Below are 20129 nucleotides of genomic sequence, written 5' to 3' on the forward strand. Positions count from 1 at the left end.
TGATCCCAGGTGTCAGTATATCGTTGTCCTGTGATCCCAGGTGTCAGTATATCGCTGTCATGTGATACCAGGTGTCAGTATATCGCTGTCATGTGATCCCAGGTGTCAGTATATCGCTGTCATGTGATAACAGGTGTCAGTATATCGCTGTCATGTGATCCCAGGTGTCAGTATATCGCTGTCCTGTGACCCCAGGTGTCGGTATATCGCTGTCCTGTGATCCCAGGTGTCGGTATATCGCTGTCCTGTGATCCCAAGTGTCGGTATATCGCTGTCATGTGATCCCAGGTGTCGGTATATCGCTGTCCTGTGATCCCAGGTGTCGGTATATCGCTGTCCTGTGATCCCAGGTGTCGGTATATCTCTGTCATGTGATCCCAGGTGTCGGTATATCGCTGTCATGTGATCCCAGGTGTCAGTATATCGCTGTCCTGTGATCCCAGGTGTCAGTATATCATTGTCCTGTGTTCCCAGGTGTCAGTATATCGCTGTGCTGTGATCCCAGGTGTCAGTATATCTCTGTCATGTGATCCCAGGTGTCAGTATATCGCTGTCATGTGATCCCAGGTGTCAGTATATCGTTGTCCTGTGATCCCAGGTGTCAGTATATCGTTGTCCTGTGATCCCAGGTGTCAGTATATCGCTGTCATGTGATACCAGGTGTTAGTATATCGCTGTCATGTGATCCCAGGTGTCAGTATATCGCTGTCATGTGATAACAGGTGTCAGTATATCGTTGTCCTGTGATCGCAGGTGTCGGTATATCGCTGTCATGTGATCCCAGGTGTCAGTATATCTCTGTCATGTGATCTCAGGTGTCGGTATATCGCTGTCCTGTGATCCCAGGTGTCAGTATACTCCTCGGGGAGAACTAATCCCCTCATCCCAGATCCGCTTTCTGTACCTTCCCACATAATATCAGCACTCGGTGCATGTAATGAATGGAATGCGGGGCCGGTGACGGGTTCGCTATTCTGACAGAACACCGGATACAAACAGGACCCCCATCAGTCAGTACAACCCGTAGTACCGAGTCCATCTCCCCCTCAGCATCACCATCAGCCCAGACTGACTTCTCACGTGACTCTGACATGTCCCGTTCCAGAGGGGTGGTCATGTGACTCGCGGTGGGCGGGACTTTTCAGATGGTATACGGGGACTGGGGCTCGCGGGGAGAAGACTGCTGGATTCACGTGATAGGCGGCTGTGTGAGGGGTGTGGGAAGATGGCGGCCTGCGGGGGAGACGTGTGCTGTTGCTGCTGCTGTAGGGAGAGGGAGAGCCGCACCCCGGAGGAGCTGGTGAGAAGGGGTCACCCAGCCTGCATGTGTCACCACCCCTCCATTGTGTACAATTACACCTGACACTCACCATATACCCACCATACTCCCCATTATATACAACCACAACCCATTACACCTTATACACTACACACCAATGTACAGGCAATGACTCCCTGTACCCATCATCATACCCAGCCTACACCCCTCACCACCCATCACACCCCGCCTGCACCCCTCACCACCCATCACACCCCGCCTGCACCCCTCACCACCCATCACACCCCTTCTACACCCATCACACCCCTCACCACCCATCACACCCCGCCTGCACCCCTCACCACCCATCACACCCCTTCTACACCCATCACACCCCTCACCACCCATCACACCCCGCCTGCACCCCTCACCACCCATCACACCCCGCCTGCACCCCTCACCACCCATCACACCCCGCCTGCACCCGTCACACCCATCACACCTCTCAGCACCCTTCACACCCATCCTACACCTATCACACCCTGCCTACACTTCTCACCATCCATCACACCCTGCCTACACCCCTCACCACCCATCACACCCCGCCTACACCTCTCAGCACCCGTCACACCCCGCCTACACCTCTCAGCACCCGTCACACCCCGCCTACACCTCTCAGCACCCGTCACACCCCGCCTACACCTCTCAGCACCCGTCACACCCCGCCTACACCTCTCAGCACCCGTCACACCCCGCCTACACCTCTCAGCACCCGTCACACCCCGCCTACACCTCTCAGCACCCGTCACACCCCGCCTACACCTCTCAGCACCCGTCACACCCCGCCTACACCTCTCAGCACCCGTCACACCCCGCCTACACCTCTCAGCACCCGTCACACCCCGCCTACACCTCTCAGCACCCGTCACACCCCGCCTACACCTCTCAGCACCCGTCACACCCCGCCTACACCTCTCAGCACCCGTCACACCCCGCCTACACCTCTCAGCACCCGTCACACCCCGCCTACACCTCTCAGCACCCGTCACACCCCGCCTACACCTCTCAGCACCCGTCACACCCCGCCTACACCTCTCAGCACCCGTCACACCCCGCCTACACCTCTCACAACCCGTCACACCCCGCCTACACCTCTCACCACCCGTCACCTCTCACCACCCGTCACACCCCGCCTACACCTCTCACCACCCACCACACATCACACCCCGCCTACACCTCTCACCACCCATCACACCCCGCCTACACCTCTCACCACCCGTCACACCCCTCCTACACCTCTCACCACCCGTCACACCCCGCCTACACCTCTCACCACCCGTCACACCCCTCCTACACCTCTCACCACCCGTCACACCCCACCTACACCTCTCACCACCCGTCACACCCCTCCTACACCTCTCAGCACCCGTCACACCCCGCCTACACCTCTCAGCACCCGTCACACCCCGCCTACACCTCTCAGCACCCGTCACACCCCGCCTACACCTCTCAGCACCCGTCACACCCCGCCTACACCTCTCAGCACCCGTCACACCCCGCCTACACCTCTCAGCACCCGTCACACCCCGCCTACACCTCTCAGCACCCGTCACACCCCGCCTACACCTCTCAGCACCCGTCACACCCCGCCTACACCTCTCAGCACCCGTCACACCCCGCCTACACCTCTCAGCACCCGTCACACCCCGCCTACACCTCTCAGCACCCGTCACACCCCGCCTACACCTCTCAGCACCCGTCACACCCCGCCTACACCTCTCAGCACCCGTCACACCCCGCCTACACCTCTCAGCACCCGTCACACCCCGCCTACACCTCTCAGCACCCGTCACACCCCGCCTACACCTCTCAGCACCCGTCACACCCCGCCTACACCTCTCAGCACCCGTCACACCCCGCCTACACCTCTCAGCACCCGTCACACCCCGCCTACACCTCTCAGCACCCGTCACACCCCGCCTACACCTCTCAGCACCCGTCACACCCCGCCTACACCTCTCAGCACCCGTCACACCCCGCCTACACCTCTCAGCACCCGTCACACCCCGCCTACACCTCTCAGCACCCGTCACACCCCGCCTACACCTCTCAGCACCCGTCACACCCCGCCTACACCTCTCAGCACCCGTCACACCCCGCCTACACCTCTCAGCACCCGTCACACCCCGCCTACACCTCTCAGCACCCGTCACACCCCGCCTACACCTCTCAGCACCCGTCACACCCCTCCTACACCTCTCAGCACCCGTCACATCCCTCCTACACCTCTCAGCACCCGTCACACCCCTCCTACACTTCTCACCACCCGTCACACCCAGCCTGCGGCTGTGCACACCCATCATTCCCCTGCTGCACTCCTTACACTCTGCACCTATCACTGTGCAACCTATCACCTCTCCCCTGAATATACAACAATCACACACTTGTCATCCTCATATGTCAAATAACCACAATCAGTCATTTAACCTATTATTTCCTTGGGTTGCCATGTATGGAACTAATCACATCCTTCCTGTGTTAGGTTTCCATCACTCCTTCACACCCCATTATACAGCCTGTCCTCTTCATTCTTCCCAAGATCCTCCTCATTCCTCTATAACAGTGGTACCCATACTGTGGCCCTTTGCTTGCTTTATGTGGCCCTTGAGGCATTATTTCTGCCACTGACACCAACAATGGGACACTATTCCTTCCAATGACAACAAAAACGGGGCACAATTCCTCCCAACGACACCAACTATTTCTCCCCCTATAACAAAAGATCAGTTTGTAGACCCCTGCTCTAAAATTTTCCCTAAGCCCCACCTCAGTCCTCCATCATTCTTCCCGATTTCGTTCCCGAGTTCGTTCCCATTTGCTCCCCCTCATTTGTTCCTCCTCATTCTTCCCAAGCTTCTTTTGCATTTCCTGGTTCCTGAGTTCCTTCTCATTGGGTTTCTTCTCCTTCCCCAAGCTCTTCCTCATTTTGCTCCTCCATCATTAGCTCTTCCTCATTTGCTCCTCCTCCTTCTTCCTGAGGTCCTACTTGTTTGCTCCTCCTTCTTCCCGAGGTCCTCGTTTGCTCCTCCTTCTTCCCGAGGTCCTCGTTTGCTCCTCCTTCTTCCCGAGGTCCTCGTTTGCTCCTCCTTCTTCCCGAGGTCCTCGTTTGCTCCTCCTTCTTCCCGAGGTCCTCGTTTGCTCCTCCTTCTTCCCGAGGTCCTCGTTTGCTCCTCCTTCTTCCCGAGGTCCTCGTTTGCTCCTCCTTCTTCCCGAGGTCCTCGTTTGCTCCTCCTTCTTCCCGTGGTCCTCGTTTGCTCCTCCTTCTTCCCGAGGTCCTCGTTTGCTCCTCCTTCTTCCCGAGGTCCTCGTTTGCTCCTCCTTCTTCCCGAGGTCCTCGTTTGCTCCTCCTTCTTCGCAAGGTCCTCGTTTGCTCCGCATTTGTTCCTCCTTATTTTTCCCATCTCCTTTTCATTTGCTGCTCTTCCCGAGCTCTTCCTCATTTATTCCTCCTCTCCCACCTTCATGAGTTCCTACTCATTAGCTTCTCCTCATTTATTCTTCCTTTTTCTTCCCAAGCGCTTCCTCATTTGTTGTTCCTCTTTCTTCCTGAGCTCCTCCTTCTTTGTAATTCTTCCTCAATTGCTCTCCCTCCTTCTTCCAGAGCACCTTTTTTGCTCCTCCTCCTTCCCGAGCTCCACATTACCTGCTCCTCCTCCTTCTTCTCGAGATCCTCCTCCTTCCCACGCTCCAACTCACTTGCTCCTCCTCATTTGTTCTGCCTCCTCCTTCTCAGCTCATTTTCATCTGTTGCTCCTCCTTCTTCCTAAACTCCTCCTTATTTGTAGCTTTTCCTCAATTGCTGCTCCTCATTTTTCCCAAGCTCTTTCTCATTTGCTCTTCCTCCTCATCTGCTTCTCCTCCTTCTCAAGCTCCTCCGACTCTTTTGTTCCTCCTCATTTGTTCCTCCTCATTCCTTTATCTTTCTTCCTGAGCTCCTCCTCATTCTTTTTGAGATTGCCGTGATTGTTCCTGCACACTGCAGTCAACGTTCCCACGCTCTACATCATCATACCCTACATCAATCTATTTATTCGTCCCATCATGCTTTCTGTACACCCCCTTCTGTGGTAATGATGCTGAGAATGTATCAGATCCATACATTGCCCTTCCATGGTGTTGATGTAATCCTGAACCCTTTCTCTGATTTTCACTTCTATTCACCGTCTGCTTGTTAATCGAAATCAATGCAAAACTTCAAAAAGCGGCACTTAGTGTTTGCTAGTCCTCTGATCTGTAAACTGCACAGAACTTTCTTTGAAAAGAAGACCGGGAAAGCTCTACACAAATAAGGGATTAAGGATGGGATTTCCCGCTACAGGACTGGAATTACAGATTCACTTTCCAGCTGCCCCAATGTCAATGTGTAACGGCACTCTGACTTCCACAACTAGTACATACTGCAGGGCGACTTAAAGGGAATCTCCAACTTGCTCAGAAATACATAGAGCTACTACTGAATGACCAGTGTTCAATTATAAATCTTTGTGTATATTCAGTAAGTCTCTATACACATCAATGGGGGTAATCATATCTGCTCATTATATATGAAGGCTCAACATTCTCTTTAGCAGCACAGCGATTGTCTTCTATTGCTCTTCCGTTAATCGATGTGTCAGGAATGGATATAAGTCTTCTGTTTGGCTTAGGCTGGCCATACATGATTTGGTTGAACGAGAAAAAAAAAAAGAGCAGATTCCCTCATCCACACACACAAGGAATCCTTCCCACTGTGGTATTGTATTCTGACAGCCGGGAGCCTTCTTGGCCCTCAGAATACAATGATCAATGTTGTGGCTATAGTCAGCAGCACTGATCATTTGGAAAAAACACAACAGGCTGCTTGTACACAAGTCGATCAACAGATTGTCTAGTGTACATCCAGCCTGCCCATACATGGATACAAATTTGGCCAATTTAGCAGGGACTGGTGTGCTTTAGGTCTCATTCTAAAATGCGTTGATCTCTGTGCGATCTGTGGTGGATCCCTTTTTCAGAGGGTGCTTGATTGGTGAGAAGTAGGCATTATGTGGCCTCCTCATCCCCTGTTTTAACTTCTAAAAACCCACACTGCAACCACATGTCTAACAAGCTGTTGTGAGTTGGCCCTTTTGAGTTAAATGGGTCTGGTTCAGCAGGTGCTACTGTCCGCCGAAAGCGAGGATAATCTTTGCTTTACTGCAGCATCTGTATGTCCCTGTGTAGAACTTAAGGGGAAGTTAAAAATGTGGCGTAAATGCCTATTTTTAACCCCCCCCCCCCCCCCCAGCCACAAGTCCCTTACTGATATTTTAACTTGAACTAAACAAAGTTTAATAGAAACTGTGTCATTGTTTCTGAGCTGGTTACAGTATTTGAACAATTTAGTTGGAGAGCAGAGGACAGTGGATGGCAGGGGTCCTCTTTAAAGCAGACCTGTCACCCCTGACTCCCTGCAGTTGCAGATGAGGTACTAGTAAGTTTCTAGTCCTTGGCTGCAAGTCACCCCACAAGTCTGAAATCCAGTTTCACCCTGTTGTATGCCCCTTCCTGGAACAAGATTCCCAGTGCTGAGGATTGTCCTCCGTGTGTGCAGAGCACACTGGAGGGTGTAAGTGTCGGCTCTGGGTCGGTCAGGTGACAGGAAGGGTGGGCTGTGGGTGGGTCAGGCGACAGGAAGGGTCGGCTGTGGGTGGGTCAGGCGGCAGGAAGGGTCGGCTGTGGGTGGGTCAGGCGGCAGGAAGGGTCGGCTGTGGGTGGGTCAGGCAACAGGAAGGGTTGGCTGTGGGTGGGTCAGGCAACAGGAAGGGTTGGCTGTGGGTGGGTCAGGCGGCAGGAAGGGTCGGCTGTGGATGGGTCAGGCGGCAGGAAGGGTCGGCTGTGGGTGGGTCAGGCGGCAGGAAGGGTCGGCTGTGGGTGGGTCAGGCAACAGGAAGGGTCGGCTGTGGGTGGGTCAGGCGGCAGGAAGGGTCTGTTGTGGGTGGGTCAGGCGGCAGGAAGGGTCTGTTGTGGGTGGGTCAGGCGGCAGGAAGGGTCGGCTGTGGGTGGATCAGGCGTCAGGAAGGGTCGGCTGTGGGTGGGTCAGGCGTCAGGAAGGGTCGGCTGTGAGTGGGTCAGGCGTCAGGAAGGGTCAGCTGGGAGTGGGTCAGGCGACAGGAAGGGTAGGCTGTGGATGGGTCAGGCGACAGGAAGGGTAGGCTGTGGGTGGGTCAGGCGGCAGGAAGGGTCGGCTGTGGGTGGGTCAGGCGGCAGGAAGGGTCGGCTGTGGGTGGGTCAGGCGGCAGGAAGGGTTGGCTGTGGGTGGGTCAGGCGGCAGGAAGGGTCGGCTGTGGATGGGTCAGGCGGCAGGAAGGGTCGGCTGTGGGTGGGTCAGGCGGCAGGAAGGGTCGGCTGTGGGTGGGTCAGGCAACAGGAAGGGTTGGCTGTGGGTGGGTCAGGCGGCAGGAAGGGTCGGCTGTGGATGGGTCAGGCGGCAGGAAGGGTCGGCTGTGGGTGGGTCAGGCGTCAGGAAGGGTCGGCTGTGAGTGGGTCAGGCGTCAGGAAGGGTCAGCTGGGAGTGGGTCAGGCGACAGGAAGGGTAGGCTGTGGATGGGTCAGGCGACAGGAAGGGTAGGCTGTGGGTGGGTCAGGCGTCAGAAAGGGTCAGCTGTGAGTGGGTCAGGCGTCAGGAAGGGTCGGCTGTGAGTGGGTCAGGCGACAGGAAGGGTCGGCTGTGGGTGGGTCAGGCGGCAGGAAGGGTCTACTGTGGGTGGGTCAGGCGGCAGGAAGGGTCGGCTGTGGGTGGGTCAGGCAACAGGAAGGGTGGGCTGTAGGTGGGTCAGGCGGCAGGAAGGGTCTGTTGTGGGTGGGTCAGGCGGCAGGAAGAGTTGGCTGTGAGTGGGTCAGGCGGCAGGAAGGGTCTGTTGTGGGTGGATCAGGCGGCAGGAAGGGTCGGCTGTGGGTGGATCAGGCGGCAGGAAGGGTCTGTTGTGGGTGGGTCAGGCGGCAGGAAGAGTTGGCTGTGAGTGGGTCAGGCGGCAGGAAGGGTCTGTTGTGGGTGGATCAGGCGGCAGGAAGGGTCGGCTGTGGGTGGATCAGGCGGCAGGAAGGGTCTGTTGTGGGTGGGTCAGGCGGCAGGAAGGGTCTGTTGTGGGTGGGTCAGGCGGCAGGAAGGGTCGGCTGTGAGTGGGTCAGGCGGCAGGAAGGGTCGGCTGTGAGTGGATCAGGCGGCAGGAAGGGTCGGCTGTGGGTGGGTCAGGCGGCAGGAAGGGTCTGTTGTGGGTGGGTCAGGCGGCAGGAAGGGTCGGCTGTGAGTGGGTCAGGCGGCAGGAAGGGTCGGCTGTGAGTGGGTCAGGCGGCAGGAAGGGTCTGTTGTGGGTGGATCAGGCGGCAGGAAGGGTCGGCTGTGGGTGGATCAGGCGGCAGGAAGGGTCGGCTGTGGGTGGGTCAGGCGGCAGGAAGGGTCGGCTGTGAGTGGGTCAGGCGACAGGAAGGGTCGGCTGTGAGTGGGTCAGGCGGCAGGAAGGGTCGGCTGTGAGTGGGTCAGGCGGCAGGAAGGGTCGGCTGTGAGTGGGTCAGGCGGCAGGAAGGGTCGGCTGTGGGTGGGTCAGGCGACAGGAAGGGTCGGCTGTGGGTGGATCAGGCGGCAGGAAGGGTCGGCTGTGGGTGGGTCAGGCGGCAGCAAGGGTCAGCTGTGAGTGGGTCAGGCGTCAGGAAGGGTCGGCTGTGAGTGGGTCAGGCGTCAGGAAGGGTCAGCTGGGAGTGGGTCAGGCGACAGGAAGGGTAGGCTGTGGATGGGTCAGGCGACAGGAAGGGTAGGCTGTGGGTGGGTCAGGCGGCAGGAAGGGTCGGCTGTGGGTGGGTCAGGCGGCAGGAAGGGTTGGCTGTGGGTGGGTCAGGCGGCAGGAAGGGTCGGCTGTGGGTGGGTCAGGCGGCAGGAAGGGTCGGCTGTGGGTGGGTCAGGCGGCAGGAAGGGTCGGCTGTGGGTGGGTCAGGCAACAGGAAGGGTTGGCTGTGGGTGGGTCAGGCGGCAGGAAGGGTCGGCTGTGGATGGGTCAGGCGGCAGGAAGGGTCGGCTGTGGGTGGGTCAGGCGTCAGGAAGGGTCGGCTGTGAGTGGGTCAGGCGTCAGGAAGGGTCAGCTGGGAGTGGGTCAGGCGACAGGAAGGGTAGGCTGTGGATGGGTCAGGCGACAGGAAGGGTAGGCTGTGGGTGGGTCAGGCGTCAGAAAGGGTCAGCTGTGAGTGGGTCAGGCGTCAGGAAGGGTCGGCTGTGAGTGGGTCAGGCGACAGGAAGGGTCGGCTGTGGGTGGGTCAGGCGGCAGGAAGGGTCTACTGTGGGTGGGTCAGGCGGCAGGAAGGGTCTACTGTGGGTGGGTCAGGCGGCAGGAAGGGTCGGCTGTGGGTGGGTCAGGCAACAGGAAGGGTGGGCTGTAGGTGGGTCAGGCGGCAATAAGGGTCTGTTGTGGGTGGGTCAGGCGGCAGGAAGAGTTGGCTGTGAGTGGGTCAGGCGGCAGGAAGGGTCTGTTGTGGGTGGATCAGGCGGCAGGAAGGGTCGGCTGTGGGTGGATCAGGCGGCAGGAAGGGTCTGTTGTGGGTGGGTCAGGCGGCAGGAAGAGTTGGCTGTGAGTGGGTCAGGCGGCAGGAAGGGTCTGTTGTGGGTGGATCAGGCGGCAGGAAGGGTCGGCTGTGGGTGGATCAGGCGGCAGGAAGGGTCTGTTGTGGGTGGGTCAGGCGGCAGGAAGGGTCTGTTGTGGGTGGGTCAGGCGGCAGGAAGGGTCGGCTGTGAGTGGGTCAGGCGGCAGGAAGGGTCGGCTGTGAGTGGATCAGGCGGCAGGAAGGGTCGGCTGTGGGTGGGTCAGGCGGCAGGAAGGGTCTGTTGTGGGTGGGTCAGGCGGCAGGAAGGGTCGGCTGTGAGTGGGTCAGGCGGCAGGAAGGGTCGGCTGTGAGTGGGTCAGGCGGCAGGAAGGGTCTGTTGTGGGTGGATCAGGCGGCAGGAAGGGTCGGCTGTGGGTGGATCAGGCGGCAGGAAGGGTCGGCTGTGGGTGGGTCAGGCGGCAGGAAGGGTCGGCTGTGAGTGGGTCAGGCGACAGGAAGGGTCGGCTGTGAGTGGGTCAGGCGGCAGGAAGGGTCGGCTGTGAGTGGGTCAGGCGGCAGGAAGGGTCGGCTGTGAGTGGGTCAGGCGGCAGGAAGGGTCGGCTGTGGGTGGGTCAGGCGACAGGAAGGGTCGGCTGTGGGTGGATCAGGCGGCAGGAAGGGTCGGCTGTGGGTGGGTCAGGCGGCAGCAAGGGTCAGCTGTGAGTGGGTCAGGCGACAAGAAGGGTCGGCTGTGAGTGGGTTAGGCGGCAGGAAGTTCTGCTTGTGACTCTAACATTCTGTTTCCTGCTTTGATAGAGGGTGTAGGGGGTGGGGGGTTTGAACATACACTTTAAAGACCTGGCACAAAACCTGTGGCCCCAGGGCTGCTTTGCTGACCATGGACCCCATCAGTCAGTAGTGGGAGCATTGGCTTGCAAAGGGACTATGGTGGCAGTGATCTTTAGCAGCCTCATGTAACATTTCCCCAGTCTCTGATTGTCTCTTGTAGCACGTCCCCAGTCTCCAACCACTCCTGTACATTATCCATTTATGACCTGGTATGTTGGAAGTGTCAAAGTCTTATGTATTTTTACTATCGCTGAAAATGATGCCTTGGTGATGTCAGGGGCCACAGTTGAGGTCCTTTCTGCCTTGTAGGTTAAGAACTACTATAAAGTATGCAGTTGTATGACCATGATTTTGTATGTTTGCATGGCCTGCCCCCCCCCCTTATTTTATTTCTCATGATATCTCAATACAGTGCTCTACTGTCAGTCCTTGTGAGGTTAATAACCTGTATTTTGTGGTTATACAGTGGTAATGGGGTATATGGTGAAATAAGTGTCAAGTGTACAAAACTTGACATTTATGCAAATCAGCAAAAAGTTCATAGAGTTCATTTGTAGCATTCAGGATAACTTCCAGCTGATCTCAGTGCACCAGATGCAGTGACTCTGGAGACACTGAAGTATCTCTAGGTGAGATACTTGGTCCTGCAGGTATATTCATCATCCATCCAGTGTTTCTATCCAGATCTGAGGTTCCCTTATCTTGTGAGACTGTCCATCGGAAGCCCTTACTATGTGATGAGCCTGATTTTACCTGTCACAATGTGGCTTGCCATTTGTCTTTTCACCATAATATATACATCAATATACTACACTCAGATTGTGCCCTGCTTTTCTACTTATTTATATTGTAGTTATGTTGCCTTTAGCAAGGGAGATGGGACATCATATGGGGTGGGGTAGTCATACACCTTTCTAACTGAAAGCCCATACAAAGGTACAGCCAAATACTTGGAGCACATTTCTGCCGGAAACTGGCATTGCACCCCTGATCAGGGGTGCAATGCTTTGCAGGCTCCTGTAGGAAGAAATAATAAATGCAATTTTTCTACCTGCAAAAATATGTACATTTTTATTGTTGGTGTGTTTTTTTTTTTTCTCTACAAGGTGAACGTAGCCCTCAAGGACCAGTAAATTCTTCCAAAACATTCCAGAGCTTCTGGAGGTAGTTAGGGGAGACTTGGTGGCCCTGAAGGTGGCTAAGTCTGCAGCTAACTTTGTAGCCTTTTAGGTGATATTGTTTCTGATGGGAGCTGGGGGCAGCTGTGGGGGATGGGGTCTCTCCAAGAGACTGGGGGCTTTGCAGGGGCACAGTGGAAGACTTGTATGGCCCTTGAGAGGGAGGCTAGGGGACACTGCTGGAATTTGAGTGTTCTCAGGGGTCCGGGGGCACTGCAGGAGCCGGTAAGGACTGTTGGAGCGTTTACGGCAGTGGTTGTCAACTTATGAGCTAAAGGGGGCCTCAAATGTGGCCCATGACTTCACTAAACGGCCACATGTAATGTTCAGTATCTGAATCTCGAGGGGACTGTCAGAAGCTGCAGACCTAATAAAGGAAATTGGGGTCTGAGAGTGTGGATGGGATACATTGTTGGCTGGGGATATGCTGCAGAAGACCATATAAAACTGGTAAGATGTTAAATGAGGCCAGTATAGACCAATGCTATTACCCTAATCAATGTTCCCACTACAGACTGCTAAGGTCAGAGGGCCCCAGGCTGGACACCAGGGGTTTATGGGATCTGCAGGTGGCTGGATGTCCAGGAGAGAGGCAGCAGGCCAAGGCCCAGTGTTTAAGAACCGCTGTTCTACATCCAAGGTAGGATGCTTTATATCAAGTTGGAAAAGCTTCCTGGGCCCCATTAGACAGCTGGAAATACTGATTTTGACCCTGTAGCCCGTCAAAATAATCATATAGTTTTGAGGCACAGGCCTTACACAGTCAATCAATTTCCTGAGCAATTCGATGCTTTACTGAGGCATGAGGTACATGGTTCCTGAAAATTCTTTGTTTCGCAACTGCTTCTAAAAAGGAGCACAACGTATCATGCAGCTTATTTATTATTCCCAGCTTGACAATGTACAACAGTAGAGGAATGTTCAGCTCTGCTGAGTAAGGATTTCTGAAGGCTTTCTTGGAATTTAGCTGACTATTTTAGGTAAGAAACAGTAAGGTCCGGCTTACAGCACAATGCAAGATCAAGTTAGCTTGGCTTTCAAAATGGTTTCCTTCACTTCATGCATTTAAAGGCCATTTTGTGCACAGAAATCAACCCTTAGGGCCCGCTCACACCACATGCAGTGCAGTGCCTTTTTTCGCATCAAAAACGCATGGAAAGTAGGTTATATAGGTTGTTATGGCATAGTTCACACTAGTGCAGTGCGTTTCAGTTCTAGAAAAAAAGTAGAACATGCCTCCCTCCCCCCCCCCCCCACCCCCCCACCCCCCCACACAGAGCTTTACTGGATTGCAGTAAAAAGCATCAAAATTATCAAAAATGCACCTGACTGCAGTACAGTGAAAAAAAAAAGCATAATACATGGAATACACATGGAAATACATAAAAAATGCACCGGAACACATTAAAATACACGAATGCACAAACTAATCTGGAACGGATCTGGAGGATTTTTTTTTTTTTTTGCCTGAAAAAATAAAAATAATCACTACAAAATTGTGGTGTTGGGAAAGAATCAAATAACCCAACAATTAGGGTTGTCCCGATACCACTTTTTTAGGACCGAGTACAAGTACCGATACTTTTTTTCAAGTACTCGCCGATACCGATTACCGATACTTTTTTTTTAATGTCACGTGACAGTGTTTTTTTTTTCATTTTTTTTTTTTTTTTTTAACAGTGCTTGCTTTTTTTGGGGGGGGGGAGGGGGTGAACGTTGTATGTGTGTGTTATTTTTTTTTTTTTTTACAATTTTTATTTTTTACAATAATATTTCTTTTATTCTTTATTGTTTTTTTTTTTTTTTTTAATCAGCCCTTTTGGGGGGCTTTGGTGAGATATCAGGGGTCTTAACAGACCTCTGATATCTCCCCCTTGAGACAGAGAAAGAGACAGAGGATAGAGAATCCCCAGTCCCTTTCTCTGCAGCGTCAGCTGCACTGACAATGAATGGAGAGAAGACCGCAGCTTCTCTCCATTCATAAACTGACACATCGTAATCACAGAAGATTACAATGTTTCAGTTATGTGAATGGACAGAGTCAGCTGACTCTATCCATACACAAAGGAAGGAGGGGGAGGACGGAGGAACTGAAGGGGAGAACGGAGGGGACAGATAAGAGCAGAATGGAGGGGACAGATAAGAGCAGAACGAGGGGACAGCGGAGAGGGACAGATAAGGACAGATAAGAGCAGAACGGAGGGGACAGCTGAGAAGGACAGAGGAAAGGAGGGGGCACGGAGGAGGATGCAGTGACAGTCAGCTGTGAGCGATCACCGCTGTCTGTCACTAAAGCTGGTGAAAGCCGCTGGGGGAGAATCTTGTAACTCCCCCAGGCGCCGATCACAGCTGACAGTCAAGGTATCGGGGGAGGCATCGGGAGCATTTGCCCGAGTACAAGTACTTGGGCAAATGCTCGGTATCGGTGCCGATACCGATACTAGTATCGGTATCGGGACAACCCTACCAACAATGATGTTGGCAACTGGTGAGTTGATAGACTACCTTCTGATGATTTAATGGTGAGCCCCTGGGTGGTTGAGCAGTGTGTGCATCACCAGGGCTGTTATTTTCTGGCTGCTTAGTCTTATGTAGAGGTGGCATAGGAGCAGGCAGGGCTGGTTGGTTGGTCTTACGTTTTCTGTTTAGATATGGACTCCAGCTCTTTCTGGAGGATTTTAAAGTGGTTGTAAACCCACAAAGGCATAATGAGCTAGTATGCATAGCATACTAGCTCCTATTATGAAATACTCCCCTTAGATCGAAGCCCCTACAGTGATCCCGGTAAACTGCTCTGCTCAGCGACATGTCTCCTGGAGTTATTTACAGGTATGGTGGGCTCCGGTGCTGCAATAACGTTACTACTGCGCAGGAGCCGCCAGGGGGACGGAACGTTAGCGTCCGAAAACCTCAGCAAAAACGACGGTAAAGCGCCGCTATTTTTTACCACCGACGCCCCAGTGTGAAAGCAGCCGTAGTGAAAACCACATACATTGAACGAAAATTCAAGTAATATTTTCATGTTGATTTGACCTCACTAATGATTAGAATATCGAAGGAACGTTCTTAAAATGAAAATTTTCGACCAAAAATCTATACGTGTATACCTTTTTTGATATGTTTTACCACGTTCCAGTTTTACAGTTCAGTGCAGAAAAAATGCAGCATGTTCTCCTTTTTTTCTTTTTTTTCTTTTTTTTAATACTGCATTCGTGTTTCAGGGCAGCATCCGAGAGATAGGCTCCTCCTTCCTGCAACAGGAAACACCATTAGTCCACCATTATAAATTTGTTAGTCTCACCTGTGTGCCTCAGTAGTTTTGTGTTTCCTCCGGATCCACAGGAGCTGCAAACGTTTGTTATTTTATCCAGTCTCTGCTTTCTGCAGGGGACTCCCTGACCAGCATCCCATTCAGCCCAGGGGGCCTTGGGAGGGCGAGCGAGCAGGGGCAGCAATCTGGGCCTCAAGGCTCTGCCTGAAGTTTCGCCCCTACAGAAGGGTATGCAACTAATCCCCCCCAGCTGCACTACATGCCGCCGGCATTTTTCCCCACAGCTACTGCTCCTCGATGGCGGAGGGCCATCCGGCTGAGCCCCCCACTCCAGGTGCTTTAGAGGTTTCCTCGCTGTGCAGGTGACCTGGCCTCCGACCCTCCTGCCCGCCGATCGTATTCCACTCGCATCCCACAGACATCTCCACAAAATCCCCTAGTTTGTGGTCATAGTAGGTGTATTTCCGGTCACGCGGTCCGGTCGGCAGCAATCTTGGTGGAGGCTGGAGACTCCAGGGCAAGCACTAGAGTGAGTCAATAAGATAATAAGGGAAAAAAACGGCGCTGCCCTAAGTATGATTGGGTATAGTATACTACATAATAGGTGAACCCAAACTATGTAACAAAGGTGCAATTACACTGTTTGTGCAAAAGTGACCCAAAAAGGGTCCAAACAGATCAGTAGCAAAGAGCAGATGCCGTAGTTTCAGCGCATACGACACTCCTGCTACAGTGGAAGATAAAGTTTAAATGAAGTGCTCCCAGTGAGTGAATGTAATAAAAAATAAAGTGAAGGAATATATCAGTGATATAGCAAAACAAAAATAGATATATAATTCCTCAGAACTCAAAAGTTTTGGGACAAAATGGCGCCAGGGGTGTGGATAAAGTGTTAAAAAATAATAATTAATTACAAGTGTATACAGTATTAATCTCCGTGTAACATTATCATATGTGTATAAAATATTTCCTACAATCTCCAAAAGTATTGGGACATCATACCATATGTGAACCCCAACAGCTTATTGTGAAACATAAATAGCTTTTAGTGACACCCTGTTGACACCCTCCTCGTTAGTTAGCTGCCAATTATATAAAAGAACGTACAGTAGCCAAGAAACTACATATACACTAAACATTAGTTTCTAAAAAGTCCATGCAGGGGGTCATCCATTAACGACCATATAGAGAAGACAAAGTTCAACACTATGTATGCTGTTAATTATATTCTTATGGACACACTGCAGTGACTTCAGTGCTTTACACTTCAGGAGTGACTTTGGGTGCTCACCCCCCAATGATACCCCACTCACCAAAGATGAACACCCCTACAGGGGTAACGAGCGACAGAGTGGGCTTCCCGGGGCAGGTGATATTCACTCCAAGTCTCCTTGCGCTCCTCTGCAGCATTCAGTCCTCACCGCTACTCCAGGGGATGGGTGTATTCTCATATGATCAGGGTACTGCAACGTATTACCACCTTCAGCACTCCAGTGTCCCAGAGGGAAAAAACACAAGAGGGCCTCTTTGGTGAAGTACGTTGTGTCCAATTTATTGCAAAAAATATATTATAAAAAGAGTCCCATTACACATAACCATAAGTGTGCAAGCTGAGAAACGAAATCCAAGTTTTAAAACAAGCGCCGCTGTGTGCAGGGTTGTACCAGCAGCGAACTCAGCGCATGCGTTCCACCGTGCGTTCCAGCCAGCACTTCCTGGTATGACGTGTGAGCGTGGCCCCGCACTAGAGTGAGTCGCTTCCAGTGACATCACTTCCGGTCGGCTGTAGCGCAGATTTAAAAAAAATGACAAAAGGCCTTTAATGCTCCCTTCCCTATTGGAAACCAAGGAAGGAGGATGCGGCAGTTGTGTCCACCAGCTTTTTCACTAAGGGCCAGTTTACACCACATGGAGTCCAGTGCGATATTTTTTTTTTTTTTTCTGCATCAAAAATGCATGGAAAATAGGTTTTAAGATTTCCATTGTGTGATTTGATGCATTCCTGTGCATTCCAATGCGTTTTTGATGTGTTTTACCACGTTCCAGTACAGTCCAGTGCAGGAAAAATGCAGCATGCTCTACCCCTTTTTTTTTTTTTTTGGAACGGACTGGGGTGAACTATGCTGTTGGAAACCATATAACCTATTTTCCATGCATTTTTGATACAGGAAAGAAACACAATGCATGCTGTGTGAACTGGCCCTTACTCCCAGGATTCTGTTGGGAAGAGTTTCAGAACAGACTTCCCAGGTCTGCATATCCGCTTTACCCATTTGGAGGGGCTCCCTCCATTTCTGCACTGAGTTCCCAGGTCTGCACACCTGCTGTGCCCATAATGAGCAATTCCCACCATCCCCGAACTAAGTTCCCAGGTCTGTACAACTGCTGTGCCCTTTATGAAGGGTTCCTTCCATCCCTGCTTGGAGATCCTGGCTCTGGCACACCTGCTGTGCTTCTTATGAGCAATTCCCACCATCCCTGCACAAAGTTACCAGGTCTGCTCCCCTATTGTGTCCATTATGAGGGGTTCCCACCATCTCTGCACTCAGTTCCTGCTTCTGCATACCTGCTGTGTCTATTATCAGGGGCTCCCACCATCTCTGCTGATTTTCCAGATCTAGCCCATTATGAGGGCCTCACACCATCCTGGGGCCTGAGTTCTGGGTCTGCACACATGCTGTGTCCATTATGAGGGGCTCCCACCAGCTCTTAGCTGAGTCCTTGGGTCTGCTTACCTTCTGTGCCCACTATGAGGGGCTCCCACCTTCCTTGCTAAATATTTCACATTTATGTTATGAAGAATGCACACATTCAGATATGGTCTAGAACAACAAACCAGTGTTAATTTTGTTGATGAAAATGCCCACTTTGAGACAAGTATACAGCCTGCATTTGTACACTGAATTCTCGTGCATTGTGCTCTGTAAAGCCCCACAATTTTTTTTTTTTCCCCCCAGACTATCCTGGGTGAAACCCGTGAAGAGGATGAGGAGATTCTTCCCCGGAAAGATTATGAGGTGAGATTCTTTCTCTTTCTATTCTATTGATTCCTCATTGTTCCGGCTCTGGTGAGTCACTGAAGCTTTTATTGGATCTGTGTGATTGGATGACGTGTTCACTTTGTGTCATTGCATCTTTTATCTCAGTACATTTAGTCATATTGATCATTTTTTCTCGTTACAGAGTTTGGATTATGACCGCTGCATTAATGACCCTTATCTGGAGGTTCTAGAATGCATCAACCGTAAGGTAAAGACTTAACGGTGTACTTATCACCTCTACAGACCAGTCATTTTAGTGTGCATCATGGGATCACAGAGGGGCACAGGCAACTTGCTCAGGGCTTTTGTTTCATTTGGATGATTGATGACATCAGGACACCCCACTATATAATATCTTCTGGTCACCAGTAATCTGGTGTTCTAAGAAAGTCATTCCCTAGGGCTGGATTTCCAGCTCTACCTTTCAGAGTCTCTTTGTGGTCTTATTACAAACGCCTCCGAGTGTTTAGAAACCTGACCTTGATTTTGGAATACAGCAAACATTACAGTCAGGGACATGTGGATCTGATGGAAATTCTTCCATGCGTTCAGCAGATCTTCCCTCATATTTAATGCTATTAAAGCTTATTATTATTTTTTATTTTTTTATCATAAAATAATAAACATATCATACTTACCTGCTCTGTGAAATGGTTTTGCACAGAGCAGCCCCAATCCTCCCTCCTCTTCGCTCCTAGACCCCGCTGCTTCATCACAGGATTTGATTGACAGCAGTGGGAACCCATGGCTCCTGCTGCTATCAATCTGCCCAGTGAGGAGGGACAGAGCTGGGAGAGCCACTGCTCTCATCCACACCACTTTAAAAAAACGACTGTCGCTTTACCATGAGTGGGCAGAGTCTGTTGCTAGCCTAAAATTCTGAACTCTGTTGTTCCATCGCACCTGGGAGTAAAAGGTTCTTACTGTAACCCCACTCCTCCATTGGTCTGTGTTCGGCCCTGGTGATTTGGTGGTTCAATCCAGAGCGTTGCATCATGTTTGGAGGTCACATGCTCCTCACACCCAGAAGTACTGAGTATTTTAGGAGGGCACTGATGAAAGAAGTTGTGATGGGAGAGTGTGGTTCTTATACGTGGGTGGGGCTGGACTAGCAAGAGAACTGAACAAGAGGAAAAAAAAAAACAAATATTAAATACAAGGATCTGGTATTCTCAATGTTCTTTGTGTATTTCTTCCAGATCTAAGCGGTAATCCAGTGTTAAACTTTGCAGGAGCTTCCTGTAATAAAGGCCGCTCTCTTAATGTGCAGGGTGACTGGCCTTTTATCTTCTGCTTCCCACCCAGTAGTTTTCTGCAAAGCCCCTTCCAAAGCTCTGCTCTCTGAACAGGATCTTCTGTTTTTCCATACCTGCTGATATCAACTTGGGATGGTAGCTTTCACATGTATTATGCCCCGTACACACGGTTGGATTTTCCAAAGGAAAATGTATGATAGGACCTTGTTGTCGGAAATTCCGACCGTGTGTGGGCTCCATCACACATTTTCCATCGGAATTTCCGACACACAAAGTTTGAGAGCTTGCTATAAAATTTTCTGACAACAAAATCCGTTGTCGGAAATTCCGATCGTGTGTACACAAATCCGATGCACAAAGTGCCACGTGTGCTCAGAATAAATTAAGAGACGAAAGCTATTGGCTACTACCCCGTTTATAGTCCCGACGTACGTGTTTTATGTCACCGCGTTCAGAACGATCGGATTTTCCGTCAACTTTGTGCAACCGTGTGTATGCAAGACAAGTTTGAGCCAACATCCGTCGGAAAAAATCCATGGATTTTGTTGTCGGAATGTCCGATCAATGTCCAACCGTGTGTACAGGGCATTAGTCTATGGCATGCCAGTGTTTTTCAGCTCCAGTCCTCAAGGCGCCCCAACAGGTCATGTTTTCAGGATTTCCCTCAGATGAAACGGCTGCGGTAAT

At 51.9% G+C, this 20129-nt stretch overlaps 1 protein-coding gene across 1 annotated transcript in view; it reads left to right on the forward strand.

The window, feature by feature from the left end:
* The first annotated feature begins 1107 nt into the window (after nucleotides 1–1107).
* The window catches only part of CLCN6 (chloride voltage-gated channel 6), a 71931-nt gene continuing 52909 nt past the window's right edge, over nucleotides 1108–20129 (forward strand). Inside the window, exons 1-3 of the mRNA XM_073603173.1 lie at nucleotides 1108–1300; nucleotides 18103–18162; nucleotides 18329–18394. Coding sequence (XP_073459274.1) covers nucleotides 1226–1300; nucleotides 18103–18162; nucleotides 18329–18394 — 201 coding nt within the window. The 5' untranslated portion in view covers nucleotides 1108–1225. The remainder of the gene's footprint in view (nucleotides 1301–18102; nucleotides 18163–18328; nucleotides 18395–20129) is intronic.

Source organism: Aquarana catesbeiana, linkage group LG10 (genome assembly GCF_042186555.1).
Source record: "Aquarana catesbeiana isolate 2022-GZ linkage group LG10, ASM4218655v1, whole genome shotgun sequence".
Taxonomy (NCBI): domain Eukaryota; kingdom Metazoa; phylum Chordata; class Amphibia; order Anura; family Ranidae; genus Aquarana; species Aquarana catesbeiana.